The sequence below is a fragment of the Amblyomma mixtum genome, chromosome 6, assembly GCF_055824585.1.
Source record: "Amblyomma mixtum isolate Tamu chromosome 6, ASM5582458v1, whole genome shotgun sequence".
Classification (NCBI taxonomy): Eukaryota; Metazoa; Arthropoda; class Arachnida; order Ixodida; family Ixodidae; genus Amblyomma; species Amblyomma mixtum.
Genome location: NC_143017.1, coordinates 142,203,196 through 142,218,501, shown reverse-complemented (window position 1 = coordinate 142,218,501; position 15,306 = coordinate 142,203,196). Strand labels below are relative to the sequence as shown.

Below are 15,306 nucleotides of genomic sequence, written 5' to 3'. Positions count from 1 at the left end.
GTTGCTCCAAGTTTATCATCAGTAAGAAAACACAACCCTGGAGGTCTGGGTATTTAGTACTGCTTTCTCTGTGGGTCGTGTTTCCTCGTGGATGGGCAGTCTACAGCGAAGAGATTATCTGTGATTGCATTTCATGTCATGAAAGAAAAAAATTACGAAACAGATCAAGACGACGAAATTTGTAAAAAAACACGCTAAAATAATGTCAAGATTTTCTCCGTTCTGCGCTTTCCTTGCTGCGTGCAAATATTCCTGTTGCTTATTTTTGTCACCCTGCGTGGTAGATCATTTTTATTGGCGTTCTTTATTTTATTTTTAATTCAGACAAAAACCACAGCGCCTGAACTACATTATAAGTTAAATCCACAGTGCGTGGTCTTACCGTACCACTTGGTAGTGGATTCTCTTCCTTGATGGTTCGCTCTCACGTTGAATACCGACCGTGGCGCCCCTATGTTCATAGAGGCGTAGTGCAGAAAGGCCTTTGTGCTTCATGATGCCAGCGCACGTTAAAAAACTGCAGGTGCGCAAACAGTACATATAGCCATCCCCTACAACGTGTCTTAAACTCCAAGTGTCGCTCTTTCCTATGCTCGCTGAACTGTGCAGGCACTCATTAGTTGCCCTCGAGAAACGCTGTTCAACCGTAACGCTCATGGCGTAGCCGCACGATGCAATTAAACGGTCTCATGGCCTCACGCGAATTTCTGTGAGTTGTGCATCTCAGGGATCGACCGTTGTGTGTGGGAACCTCTTAGATATGCCTCGTCATTTAAAGAAGGCCCCACTCTGCCCTTCTCATTTATGGCCCAACTGGATTTCATTGTTCTTCGCACGCTCACATTTCTTCTCTTCAGTAGCCGCTCACATCTCTCCTTCCTTGGAAACAACCGCTCAAAAAAACAAAGCACAACAAGTGAGTGCAATACTGCCAAAGCAATTGGAAACACCATGCGTGTCATAATGTTCGTGACTTCGAAAATGCAGCTTTGCGCATTGTAATCAACCGAACTGAGGCTATGGAAACGTAAAACTGCGTTGTCGGTTAGCGTCGGAATGAAGCGTCGCATAGCTGGCAGACTTAGTGGAATGAGCTAATTAAGAACAAGAAACCTTCAGCATAAATTTCATTAAAATACGGTAACCTAGAAAAACACCCCAAGCTGCCTTTTATGTGATAGACAATTATAAAGATAAGAGTGCCGCACGCCTGACAAGAGCAGTTCGAAAGAGCGGCAGTTTACTGCAGTGTTGTGTGTTCGCACTACTCAAACTGCTAAGAGAGGTAATTACTTCCCTCAAATTACTTCCCTCAACCTAGACTCACTAACTACCTCATGGCTAAGGAATTTCTTGTCTTTTCGTAAACAGTTCACAGTTGTTAACGGCCACTCATCTCCGTTTAGCGATGTTCTATCTGGTGTTCCTCAAGGAAGCGTCCTGGGCCCGTTGCTGTTCCTGATTTACATTAATGATCTGCCATCCAACATTACATCAACCATTCGCTTGTTCGCAGATGACTGCATAATTTACCGCAAAATCCGATCACCTGCAGATCATCTTGCACTTCAAAGGGACCTCGATCATGTAACCGCTTGGTGTTCATCATGGCAAATGTCACTTAACACTGAAAAATGCAAGTGAATGACATTCAGCCGCAAAAAATCTAACTCTTCGTTCAATTACATGCTCGATAAAAGCTTAGTCTCTCAGGTGTCTTCTTACAAATACCTCGGTGTCCATTTTTCATGTAACTTGTCCTGGTCCACTCATATCCAGAAAATAACAGCTAAAGCATCCCGGACCTTAGGCTACCTAAAACGGAATCTTCATGGAACTCCTGCTACTACCCGTAAGCTCGCCTATCAAACATTTGTTCGTCCGCAACTCGAATATGCGTCATCCATTTGGTCACCTCACCAGGCTTATTTAATTAACTCCCTTGAATCAGTCCAAAATCGTGCTGCGCGTTTCATCTCCAGAAACTATGACCGTCACTCAAGCGTCACAAACATTAAATTATCGCTCTCTCTTTGTACCTTGCAATCACGAAGATTAATTGCCCTAGTCTGCTTATTTCACAAAATAGTCTATAGCACTAATCATTCGACTCTCCCTCTTGCCCAACCTCACCGCACCTCGCGCCGTTTAAACAACCATCTCAGCTTTCAACGCCTTTCAGGTAAAACCGTTGCATTCAATTCATCCGCTTTGCCGCAGGCTATTGTTCACTGGAATGGTCTTCCGCAACACATCGTCAATATTCGTGATCCAGCTTCTTTTAGGACCGAAATAACAGCCATTTTTTCTAATTACTGACGCGTCAATAACTATTGTATAATGATGTTCTTATTGTTTGATGGTGAGTACTAACAGTCAGTTGGCATTGTGTAATGATGTTCTTATTGTTTTATGGTGAGTACTAACAGTCAGTTGGCATTGTGTAATGATGTTCTTACTGTTTAATGAGTACTAACAGTCAATCAGCATTATATAATCATGTCATGCATGCTCTTGTTATTACCCCTATTTATGTAATCCCCCCCTCACACAATACTCCATGCTTGGAGCCTGTGAGGCAACGTGAATAAATAAATAAATAAATAAATATACTGGCATAACATAAGAAGACATCTCGGAATGCCAAGCGACGCGAGCTGGGTACGTTTGGAGGAGAACAAGACCCGCCGATCTGGCTGAGAGTTCTGAAGCTGTGCAAGCCCTCGTATTTGTCCACTGAATCCGCCACTACCACTCAGGGTCAACACAGACTAGTTCAAGCTTTAAAAAACCGAGAGCTAGACAAAACAAAACGATTCTGTCTCCTTAACTTGGCCAACAGAAACACTTTCTTAGTCGGTAGAGAGTGTCTCTAAGCCCCAGCGACAAGCGCTAACATCTGCGGTAGATAGGACCACCCTGCGGTGGAAAGAAAAGTATAGATGGCGTTTTTTTTTTCTTCTATTACAATATACAAGTGTCGCACTGCCTTTCAAGATCAGGTTCTTTTTTTGCAGGAGAAAAAAAAGGTGCCAAGAGGAACGAGCTGCACAGCTGAGCAGATTTTGCGATTTGCCCTCCCTGAGGCGTATGTACAGCAGGCAACAGAACAAGAAGCGGCAAGAAGGAGCGAAGCAAGAAGTGACAACAGAAAAGGATGGTCCGCCCATGGAACGTCTTTCTGCGTCTCTACACAAGGGCTTCAACTGCGAGGCACTCTTCATTGGAATTCCCTTCCTGTCGTGGAAGCGCACCGCGACATTTGTTACCCCTGTCACGTGGTAGTCTCTCAGACAGCCGCTAGGTCAATCTAGGTTCATGGCACTAGATGTCTCTTTCGAAAATTTTTTTGGAGCTGCGGATTGCAGTTGCAGCCAGCAAAGCAGGAAAACATGCTTTATTTACTCGTACAACGCCTCGACATATTTTATCACGAGGCACACAATTGGAATGAGCTCGCTACTTAACGTAAAAGCGGCAGTAGTGTACATCTGAGTACCTACAACAACTTGGTGCCTTTTCCAAGTGTGAGTTGAACTTTGAGACCCCTTATTTCTCCACTATTTCAAAAAGTTCAAGTACATTGAAAGGATGTTGAAGAGGCAGCAAAAATGCCTGATTGTAAGCCTACTTTTATTCACGCCAATTGGTGGACCTATCCCGAAACTTTCCTAACAAGAGACGGAATAAAGTCTTTGCTGATTATTCCGACGCAATATCAGCGCGCAGCCCTCTTAAGAATCTCCGTTATATCAACATCGCGTTATGAGCGAACGGATGAAACAAGGCGTCATGTTTATTTATCCTCATTTAGGCTCATTCTTACAGCAGTGACAGCGGCGGAAACGGGCAGTAGCTGTACCGGCCGCCGGCAACCCAACTTGGGAAACTGCGCTGCCCTAATGTGACCCCGCGTCACGCATTCTTTCCGCCGTCTGCTAGCCCAGCGGTGGCGTACGCGGCAGGAGCCGTCTGCTTGTCGTCTCCTTTTGCTGTACGAGCTCGTTTCGTTGGCCATGTTCGTAGATAAACGGATGCAACATTATAATCAGTAGTTCAAAACTAAAAAGGAGACGCTGGGTAATTTTCACGGTTGTGCACCACGCTATATTTGACCCAAAACCAGAGCAGAAAAGATGAAAATGCACCTGATGGTAGTTTGGAATGGCAGTGTTTGCTTTCATATTCACTTCATTAAGGCTTGGATTTTAAACATCGCTGAGGAAAAATGTGGCCTCATGAGCTCAATCAGGAGCTCAGCGTTGGCACTATGTTCTATCACAGTTCCATGTTCATGCAACACATAATCTGCTGCTACACATTGCGAGAACCACACTGAAAAAAGCCTGTGAGAATTAGGCCTAAGCGGGGGCTGTAACGGGGTGGCGACACAAACAAAAGAAAGTCAGGTATCGTCAGAGCACTGGAGGCTTCACAGGAACAATTCAATTATGTAACGTACTGTAACGGATAACGGCGACAAGTCGATATCTTGTACCTCGGCAGGCACCCGTGAAGGAGCAGAAGTCAGCAGGGATCCAGCGACGATGGTAACCAAGCGGTCGTCACTCACCGCCATTATCCGACAACTGACCAGAAGCAGACGAGACGCTAGGCGGCGAGGCGGATTGCGCAAAATGGTGTTTTTTACTCCATTTCGGCACTGGTGGAGTATTTGGCACAATTGCCTCCCTTTCTAGACTGGAGTAAATGCTGGTGAATCCTCATTTTTACTCCATTATTCCCTCATGGGAGTAAAATAGAGGACAGTCCACCTTTTTACTCCCCACTCATGGAGTAAAGGTTTTCACAAATGGAGTAAAAAGGGTGGCCGCCACCATTTTTACTTCCTTTTGGGTATATTTTTTTTTACAGTGTAGGCCTACATCTAGAGTGCCGTTCTCGGGATGTGAAATTCGTCTTATTTTATTGTCAATGCGAGCTGGTATGAAAGTAAAAATGTCATTTGAGCCAAATTATGCAACTTCTAACCTTTACCGAATTGAACCCTTCTCAGGATTCACAATCTCACTAAAACTAAACAGAAGTGCCGAAAATCTTATTCATCGCTCACGATTGGGAACAGCCTAGGGGAAACATTTTCTACTTACAATTCAGTGTGCAGATCATCCTAGATGTGGATGTGGGCACCACCAGGAGGACGTAACTGATCTGTCATCGAGTTGCACAGACCGGAAAAAATTCGACACCACTTTAGAAGGTCTCCCCCGCCAGTGTTGAAAGAACTGTCAGTCTCTAAAAGGTATTAAGTCAGGTGCCTGCCCTGCAGAAACTGGCAATTAAAGCTCTGAAATGTTTTCTAGACGGCAACGCTATCTTTGCGTGTTAGAAGGCATATTGCTTCAATATATTAATAATAATAATAATATAATAATAATAATGGTTTTATTTGCGCCAAATGAATACATGGCGCGGGAGACCCGCAGTAAAAGCTGTCACAAGCGACAGCTTGACAAAGCCGGAGGCCCCCCTATACACTTGACAGCATCATAGGCGCAATGAAACGGCATGTCTCATCCAAAAAGAAAATAGAACAAAACATGAAAACATCTGCAATTACAATTACTCATAAGAACTACATAAAATTATACAGAAAATGTGTTAGAATGAAGCTAGAAAGCACTTACAAAAGCAATGGAACATTCATGTGCGAGGGCAATGAGTTTAGCGAAAGTAACAGATAAATTAAGCACATTTTTGCTTCAAATAAAATTCAAATCAAAGTGAATACAGACAAGCGGTACAGTCAGGGTAAACAACAATGTGACAGAGTAAACAGGAATGGCAAGCGAAGTGTCCTAGTACATGTTGAAATACCGGCGGAGTGTTTTGAACGTCACCTTTTCAAGTTGGATATGTTTGATTTAAATCATTTAGTAACCGGGGTAGTTTATTCTGTAGTGTTTGTAGGCCGTATGTTGTGCGAAACGTCCTTACTTTCCAGAGCTCCGTGTAACGTGTCTGGCGTGTAGTAGCGTTTTGTTGTAACCTGGCTAGACGATGTAGAAATGAACTGTTGCTGGCGTTTTCATTCTTAATTGCCTTGCAAAGGATATAATCAAACAGCTTGGTAACAGGAATTATGTTGTATTTGGGAAATAGATGATACGTATGTGAATAAAACGGCAGATTTTCTATTACTCTTAAAAACCTTTTCTGCAACTTGTGAAGCTTCTGCAAATTTCCGTAAGTTGTCGTAGACCAAACTAAGTGACAATAATTGATTCGGGAGGAGAATAGGGTATTATAAATTAACAGTAAGATTTTTGGTGGTAGTAAATTGCGATTGCGGTATACTAGCCCAATTACCTGTGCCAGCTTAATAAGCATGCTGTCCACGTGGACATCCCATGACATATTCTGCTGAAAGATAACACCTAATGTCTTAATACTGGAACTTATTTCGAGAGGAGTGGCATTTAAGTAGATAGACTTTTGTATTGTTAGGTTTTTGTTTTTACTTCGAAAGAATACGGCTTTTGTTTTGTTTGCATTAAACGTCAGGCTGTTTTTACGCGTCCATTCGTCTAGTTTTATTAATGTTAAATTAGCAGCATCAACAAGGTCGTCACTAGTTTTACCGGTTAATAATATGCTGGTATCATCCGCGTACATGATAAATTTCACGGTTGCATCAATATTCACAATATCATTCACGTACATATTAAATAAAAAAGGTCCTAATATACTGCCCTGTGGGACGCCTGCTGAAATAGATAATGGGTTAGAACTGTGGTTGTTTATGACGACTATTTGTCTACGAAATTCCAAGTAGGAGCATATAAGAGATGCGGCTTTACCACGAAAGCCATAGTGTTGGAGTTTCTTAATTAAAAGTTGATGACTAATGGAGTCAAATGCTTTTGACAGGTCAATAAAAATTCCTAATACAAGTCTTCCTTCTTCAAACTGATTTAGTATGTGTTCTTTTTGTTGTAGCAATGCGAGTTGTGTGCCTAAACCCTTACGGAAGCCATACTGGCAATCAGTCAGCAGGCAATGTTTCTGCTCAAATTCGGATAGTCGCTTTAAAATAACTTTTTCGAAGACTTTTGAAAAGACGGGAAGGATTGATAACGGTCGATAGTTTCCTAAGTCGTTTTTATCGCCTTTTTTAAAGAGCGCAGCGACTCGCGCTATCTGCATCGTTCAAGGAAACGTGCCTTCGCTTATACAGATATTAAAGATATATGTAAGACAAGGAGAGAGAAGGTCAGCAACATATTTGATAGGTTTTATTTGGATACCATCAATATCTTTAGCGGTACTATTATTTAGACTGTGAATTGTGCTAATTATCTCTCCCTCATTTACTGGATACAAAAATATAGAGCTAGAGTTATATGGAATACCATCAAGATCATTGTCTGGTGCGTTGTTACTTCCAATTTTAACAAAGTGTTCGTTAAAAGCGTCAGCAAGTGCTTTTCCCTCTAACTCAAGACCATTTATTTTTAAGCTCTGTATCCTTTCCTCAGCAATATTGCAATTCAACAAAGAGTTCAGTTTTTTCCACATTGTTCCGTACGTGGAACCAGTGAATTAAAGGAAAGTGTATAGTAATCTCGCCTGGCCTTTTTTATATCTTTGTCTAAGCGATTCCTAATTTTTTTAAAAGCCTGAAATATTTCGGGGTCTCTTGTCTTTATAAATTCACTGTATAATGCATTCTTTCTCCGTATTCTGGCAGATAGCTCTGCACTAATCCATGGTTTACGTATTTTCTTTTTTTGTTTAATGCACTTAGAAGGAAAGCTAATGTCATAACTTTCTTTCAATAAGCTGAAAAAAGCCTCGTAAGCCAAATTTGCGTCTTTAAGATCGTATACAGTATCCCAACGTGTCTGAGCTATCTTCTCACGAAAAATAGAAAGAGTCTGATCTGTTATTAGTTGAATGAAATGGTTTGTCTTTGTTTCCTTGTTTCGTACGTGACCCTTGAAACATAAATATATCGGCAAGTGATCACTGAGATCCGATGCGAAGACGCCAGCATTAATGACTTCAGAACTTAAATTCGTAATAAATACGTCAATTAAAGATGACGGATTCTCGGTCACTCTGGTAGGAAGACTGATAGTATTCCAACACGCATTCATCTCCAAGAGAGTATCTAACCTAAGTTTTGATGAATCATTCTTCATCATGTTAATGTTAATGTCTCCCCCATAAATTAAATTGAAATTGTTTTCATTTATAAAGACGAGAAAAGTTTCTAAGAACTCCAAAAATGATGTAACGGAACCATTCGGCGGGCGATAGCAAACAGCGAAAACAGTATTGTTTTGTATCACTGATAAAAATTCATAGTCATGAGTTATTACTGAAAACTGGTTCAATATTTCACATGCAGACGGCTTTTTAACCAAGGTGCATATTCCGCCACCACGACCTGTTGATCGATTCAGGTAGAAAGTATTGTACAATGGAAGCCGAAAGATGTTCACATCGTCAACACACCAAGTCTCTGTCAGCATAATGACGTCAAAGGATTGCTTTGTTTGCTCAAAAAAGAGTTGTAAGTCATGTTCCTTGCGAGTAAAAGAACGTATGTTTAAGTGAAAACATTTGAAAGCCTTCGAAAACGCTGTACCCAAGTGATAGTTGAAAGTGTGTGGCAATACATACGAGTGAGTAGGTGCCATAGTGTTCTTAGTGTTCAGCTGATCTGTTGCTTAAGTTTGTCGCGGTCACTAGAGCAGGAAATGACCACTGCGTTTTGCCCATCAGCTTTCCGGACCAAGACCTTGTTGTTGTTGTGCCATACGTATTTGTAGTTATTTGTCTTGGCCCAGAGCTTTGTTTCGGTAAGCAGAGTACGTGTCCTTTTTGTCAGGTTTTCTAACACAAAAATGCTGTCATTTCCTTGGCACAGTGTTTTCCTGTTTTGCCACCATTTGTCTCTTACTGATTGTTTGGCGAAACGACAGATAATGCCAGGTATCTTATCTTGCTTTGAGGGCAGGCGATGAGTGGACACTATGTCACTTTCCTGAAGCTGTGGCAGGTTGTTTAGAGTTGCCAGCTTATTTATCTCATCAATCAGGTTTTCATCCTTCATTGCTTTAATTCCATGGAATTCAAGGTTGAGCTTTCGGCTTCTCCATTCCAAACAGTCCATTTCGTTTTTCAGCTGCGTTATTTCATCGTCTTGCTTCTCAATCTTATCTACCCTGTGTTTCAGTTCCTTGACTTCACGTTCGTTCTTTTCTATCCGAGTTAGAAGCTCATCGTACTGGTCACTCATGTACTGAACTGTGTCTTCGACGCTGTCAACTGTTTCTTTTAGCGGTAAAAGGTACTCCAGCTTTTCATTGATTGATTTCAGCAGTGCACGAACATCTTGGTCATCCGTATCAATGCTGGATCTATCGAGTTGTGGAGCACGACCTTTCGAACGCCTGCAATTTGAGCAACGCCACGCACTGCGATACTGCTCCCCTTTTGACTTGATAGTAGCATCTGAAATTCCTGCACATTTTCCCGTGTGATAGACAGATCTACAGTCACTACAGTCGATTTTGGAATCAAGTTCCTCGAGTTGCATATCACATGACCCACACTGTTCATCAAGGGGCATAGCGACACTTCTGGCAGCAGCAGCAGCAGCAGTAAAAGAAGACAGCGGGAAAATATATTAACAGACCAGCAACTAACCTGCAATTGCAGAGAAAACTTCTTAAGATGGTGCCTTTCCCGTGCCGCTACCGCTGCCAGTGTGACAGCCGCAGGTCTCTGGGCTTTCTTTATAGCCTCGTCCGATGGGTGGGCGTGTCCGCTGGCCGGTAGCGATGCAGTCCTGGATGACGTTATCTTCCGCAGCAACCAGCACACGTGCACGCAGACGGTTGTAGTCGATGTCAAAACTTCATATCTGCAATTGCAGGGAAAACTTCTTAAGATGGTGCCTTTCCCGTGCCGCTGCCGCTGCCAGTGTCTTTCTGCGCTTGTCTCCGCTGGCGCTCTCCAGCGTTTGCTTACAATGTACATGATCACAGGTTTCCTGATAATCAATTGTGCATTTCTAAAAACTATCTGAGGGCTTATAAGCTTTTTTATTGTTGTTTCTTATTGTTTCTTATTCATTTATTGTATTGTAATCGTTACTAATCCGCTGGAAAGCCTTGTGACTGTCTGGTCCCGTCGCAACCTGGAAGTGCCAAGCGCCTAGGTGCCAGGGGTGCCACTAACGTCACAAGCTCTTGTGACGTTATCACAAACTGCCCACCGGATTCTAAGCAAACTGCCCACGGTTGCAGTTTAATTAATGATTAGGCAGGAGAAGTTCCTCAAGAAGAGCAGCGCGTGTCTCACAAGCCCAACAGATGGCATCATCTGCCATCAAAGCTCAGTGGCATATCGTTTAATCGTTGCATCACTATGCCAGGAGTGGTATGAGGACTACCAGGGATCAACAAATGTAAAGAATGACACATTCTACGGCAGTTAAATTTTAAAATTAAGCATTATCGTGCAAACTTACGCCAAATGATATATTGTGACGTAGCGGTAATGACAGTCCGGAAATCAAGAAGACACGAAAAGGGCTTCCAAAATTCACTGTTTAGTGAGTGCACCTGCTCCCACAAAGGAGTTAATGACCTGGCAACGGCGATAGTAACGAGTGTACTAGGCGGTCGTCGAACAGAATGCCCCCTGCTATCGGCCGTGCTTAATGTAAAGCTGAGAACCAACTTTCGAGATGTGGCATGAAAATAATTATAACAGTCTGGAACAAACAGGAATCGGTTCCGTCTGTGTGTAATCCTTCGAAATAAATCTAGTCGCATATTGCATCACAAAAAGAGCGATAAAGCAGCGCGTCGGCAGCTTTCAGGAATGGTCTTACAAAGCTTTGGGCCCTTATCACCCACTTCAAGAAGTATTGACGCGATGCTTACATCAAGAAATGTGGGCAAAAACAAACAGTCGGAGTGCAAAACACAATCTCTGAAAATGTAAACAAGGTGCCTATTAGCCCGCATAATAAAGCTGTAGATGTACAACAGGTACAACTTATGGACGTGCGTGGCGCCGCTGCGATGGTGTCTCTCCGTCGCGGGCAACTTCGTAGTCAATCTCACTTCGACGAATGATCTGGTACGGGCCAAAGTAGCGTCGAGGAAGCTTTTCACTCAGTCCGCGGCGGCGAATGGGCGTCACACGGTCACCTCTCTTGTATTTCGTTTGAACTCGGCTTTTGTGGCGTAGGTTATAGCGTCGGATGTCGCTGCGCTGTCGGTCTCTAATGCGGTGAGAAGCCAGGCGCCATGCTCGTTCGGCGCAATATAGGCGGTCGGCAACGTCGAGGTTATCTCAGTAAGCTTGAGCAGCGTGCTGTTGAGTGTGATCGTGGCTTCTCTTCCATAGACGACCCTAAAAGCCGTCAGCTGTGTGGTCTCTTGTACTCGGTGTTCTAGGCGAAGACGACGTAAGGCAGAATGAGGTCCAAAGTCTTCTGTTCGGCGTCGACATAGATGGCAGCCACGTCTGCAACTGTCTTGTTCAAGCGCTCTGTAAGTCCGGTGTTTTGCAGATGGTATGTAGTCGTCCTGCAGTGGCTTGTTTGACTGTCGCGAAGGAAGCCTTGAGTCAGCTCCACCGTGAACGCAGTTATGTCCGTGATGAGCACTTCGGTGGCACTGTCTCTCAGAAGGATGCATCTCAGGAAATGTTTGGCAACTTTTGCTGCTGTTCCCTTAGGCAAGCCTTTTGCGTCGATGTGGTGGGTCAGGTAGCCGATCGCTGCGATGATCTGCTTGTTTCCAGATGCTAACTTCGGGAAAGGGCCAAGAATGTCCATGCCGGTTTCCTGGAAGAGCCTTGATGAGGGTTCATTTTGGTTCAAGAATCCTGCCAGTCGGGTTGGAGGCGTCTTTCGCCGCTGGCAATCTCGGCAAATCTTCATATAACGTGCGACATCAGCAGATAATTGGAGCCAGCAATAATTATCTTGAATACGCTGGAGGGTGCGAGAATGCATAGCTGCCGACTCATCGTGTGAAACCTGTAAAACTTTTTCGCGATGAGAGAGAGAGAGAGAGAGAGAGGGGGGAGGCAGGGATGTTAACCAGAAAGGATTCCGGTTGGCGATAACTTGCTGGTAAAGCAAGGCGGTAAGCGATTTAGTTTGGTGCAAAGCGGTGGGAAGTTCTTCTGCACAAGTACGTCATTTTATACCTAGAAGAAAACAATCTCCGCTTGAAAGAGTCTGGGGACTGAAGGAACTTTGCCTTCCAAGTGCTAGATGAGGCACCGGAGGTCGGGGTCCTAGCTTTCCTCTAGTGCTAAAGTGCAGGATCTGACAGTAAGGCGTCGTAATCGTAGACCTGCGGCAGGGGCTCGTGACAGGCGATCGGCGGCAGAGGGCTTGCGTCCGCACCTATAAACTACGGTGCCGTCACACTCTTGGAGTAGTAAGCTCCATCGAGCGAGACAGTCAGACAGGTCCTTCAAGTTGGCGAGCTAGCGCACGCGTGATCGCCAGTCACAACTTTGAAAGGCATGCCTTACAAGTACGGAAGGAATTTTGTTTGGTTTGGTTTATCGGGTTTAACGTCCCAAAGCGACTAAGGGAATTTCGATGAAGCCGCACTACCGCATGACACTCTTTCGCTATCGTGGAATAGTTGGCCTCAGCCTTTGACAAAGAACAACTGGCGCATGCTATTACCCTCGTGGGCTTGCTGCTTCTGTACAAGAACGGCGCCTAGGCCCACGCTGCATGCGTCTCTATAATTTTCGCTCTCGGTGTTTTCGTCGAATTGTCGAAACACGGGCGGTGACTGTAAGCAACGCTTAACTTCCTGGCATGTTTCCTGTTGCGGAGCTACCCACTTGAATGGCACATCTGACTACGGTAGCTTCATCAAAGCTCCGGCAACGAGCGAAAATTTCTTTACAAATTGTCTGGGAAGTAAGTGACACACTGGGAAGTAAATAAGACTAATTTTGGAGAGAAGGGTGACACTATGTGGGAGGAGCTCGACGCCTTATTCAAGAAGACTAGGCTAAAGAAAGAAGCGGCTCTTTACACTGATGAAACTCCCCAAGCACGTGTACATAAGCTCAAGACATACGCTTGGGGACAAGGTTTGTCAGCTCTGAAATGCAGCAAGCCGAATGGACCTGATGGGCGTATCTCGAGGCGAGTATCCATAACCTGCCTTGTGTAGCAGCAGCAAAGCGATATCACAAGCGCAAGCTTTGCCGACAAATGACAAAGTGGCCGGATATTGAGTACACGGCTCTCCTAGAGACCTGTGCGGGTAAGACTTCAATTTTTCCTATTTCCGACTATCTAAGGCACCTTCCACTTACTCGACTCAGTCCTGTGACTGAAAGCATATCCGGGCGTTAAGCGGATCACCTGACTAGCCGGGGATTTCTGAGGCGCTGCGCGAGCGTCTGGACAATCTTCCAGCCAGCACACAATTCGCGTGACTTTTGTGTTTGGAAAGGAAGCAGATAAGCCGCTTAGTTAAGAAGCTTTGACTGCGCCGCTCTCTGCAAGAAGGAAGAAGGCTCTCAGGAATTCGCTTTGCTGGACGGCACCAGAGATGTTGACATTATGGAAAGAAAATATTCCCAAATAAGAAAAACAAATGCTAAGAAGGAAGGAATAGCGGAGGCACCATCCCGTTTAGAGCCACTAACTTCCAGGAGGAAACTGGAATGATACGCAATAGGATAATCCAGATAACTCGAGCTCGGACATAGCAGAAAATTAAAAGAAGGGACAGCTGACCGGCCTGCACCGAGTTGTAGCTTTCATCCCTTCAAAAAGACCAGTTCCGAACTGAATCTCAAGCTAAACCACTTGGAAAGGATATGGTAATAGAAAACAGACGCGGTAAGCAAGCAACCTTGAGACACATAATTACTTTTCGTTTCAGACTAGTGTTAGTGAAGGAGATTGATTCTTTTGGTCCATACTAAAAACCTGCCCTTCGGTTGTATCACGCGAGGGATGTGGAGCTGTTGGTGCCTGAGCATTGTAAGTACTACCCACTATATGTTTACTAAATCTTGGATTGAATTTTTTGTTTGTAATTACACATGAAACCGAATTACACCGAAATGGGTTGTATCCTGAACTAGTGCTAGAATTTGAACATAGTACCTATTTGCAGAATTACTTATTTTACTTCCCTTATTCAGGAAAGAATATCCACTTCAGTATTCTTTATTTCGGACCGCCGTTAACCGAAACCCAATAATAGAAATAACTCGTAGTCACGCTGTTAAATCGCTATGGCTAGAACACCATTTTAAGAAAACCTCCTCTTGCGCCTTTCACAGGCTGTCTAATCGGGCAGAAGCTCATGTATTCTCCAGCGTATGGTAGCTTCCTACGTATACAGCACTTATTTGGAGCACTGTGCTTGCACTATGCGGGACCTCTATATGGAATGCATCGTAACACTCTTGACTGAATTGAGAGACGGCCAGTGCGTTTCAGTTGTTCCAGGTTCTGTATCCGATATAATGTCAGCTAATGGTTTTCGCACTCCCAAATCAAGAGGAGAACTTCTAGGGCCAAATTTTTATTTCTTCCACTTAATCACTAACTCTCACTCAAATCTAACCCCACGTACAACCTCTTACTGCTAGACACACTGGCCACCCTCACGCTCTCTCTTTAGCAACTTACTTAGACTAGCTTGTACAAATCCTCTTTTTTTTTTTCTAGATAGAATCACAGTTTGCTTATTCTGTTCAGCACTTCGAAATGCTGAAACTGAGCATCTAGTGCCTGAAGAGTTCCTGTCTCCTGCTGCGACCATTAGAGTGTTAATAGATTGATCGCTTCCGCTCATGTTCACATCACTGAAGTCTTGATTGCTGTAGATTGCTTCTGGTGTGACAAATGTGTAGGTGCTTCATGCAGCTGTGAAGCCAATGTTTCCGCAGTCTTCGTGAGCGCTATATATTGTATTTTAATCCGTACGCGTGTGTTAACACAGCAAAAAAAGAAATTTTTCTGTAGAAATGGGAGTCAAAGATGGCAGAAGGTGGCATCGGAGAAAGATTTTGGCGTGAAAGTTATTAGCACGTTTCATAATTTAGATACAGTTCCTGCCCTGATTAGTTTTTTGGACTTTATTGAGAAAGCCCTCAATAGCTGTGCGAAGATTTCGGGAAAAATGGTTGCTTAGCGAGTGATGCCAAGGTGCACGGCGTTTCTTTCTGAGCTTGAACTAGTGGGCAGGTAAAGACTGCAATTGCTTGGCGGCTGACTAGTAAAACCGTAGGTAGGGGATACCACAAGGAGTTTTCGGAGTC

The 15,306-nt window shown here is 43.9% G+C and overlaps 2 protein-coding genes across 2 annotated transcripts in view; both read right to left on the bottom strand.

The window, feature by feature from the left end:
• The window catches only part of LOC149340649 (uncharacterized), a 449,066-nt gene that overhangs the window by 321,577 nt on the left and 112,183 nt on the right, over positions 1–15,306 (bottom strand). The window lies entirely within an intron of this gene.
• Positions 8,681–9,642, bottom strand: LOC149340650 (uncharacterized). Its single transcript, XM_089551321.1, has one exon. It carries the CDS (start codon positions 9,599–9,601, stop codon positions 8,681–8,683), a length of 921 nt encoding a protein of 306 aa, XP_089407447.1. The 5' UTR covers positions 9,602–9,642.

Bases quoted from the DNA above. Each gene is read 5' to 3' on its own strand.
- LOC149340650 (XM_089551321.1), bottom strand. From the start codon at position 9,601: ATGCCCCTTGATGAACAGTGTGGGTCATGTGATATGCAACTCGAGGAA.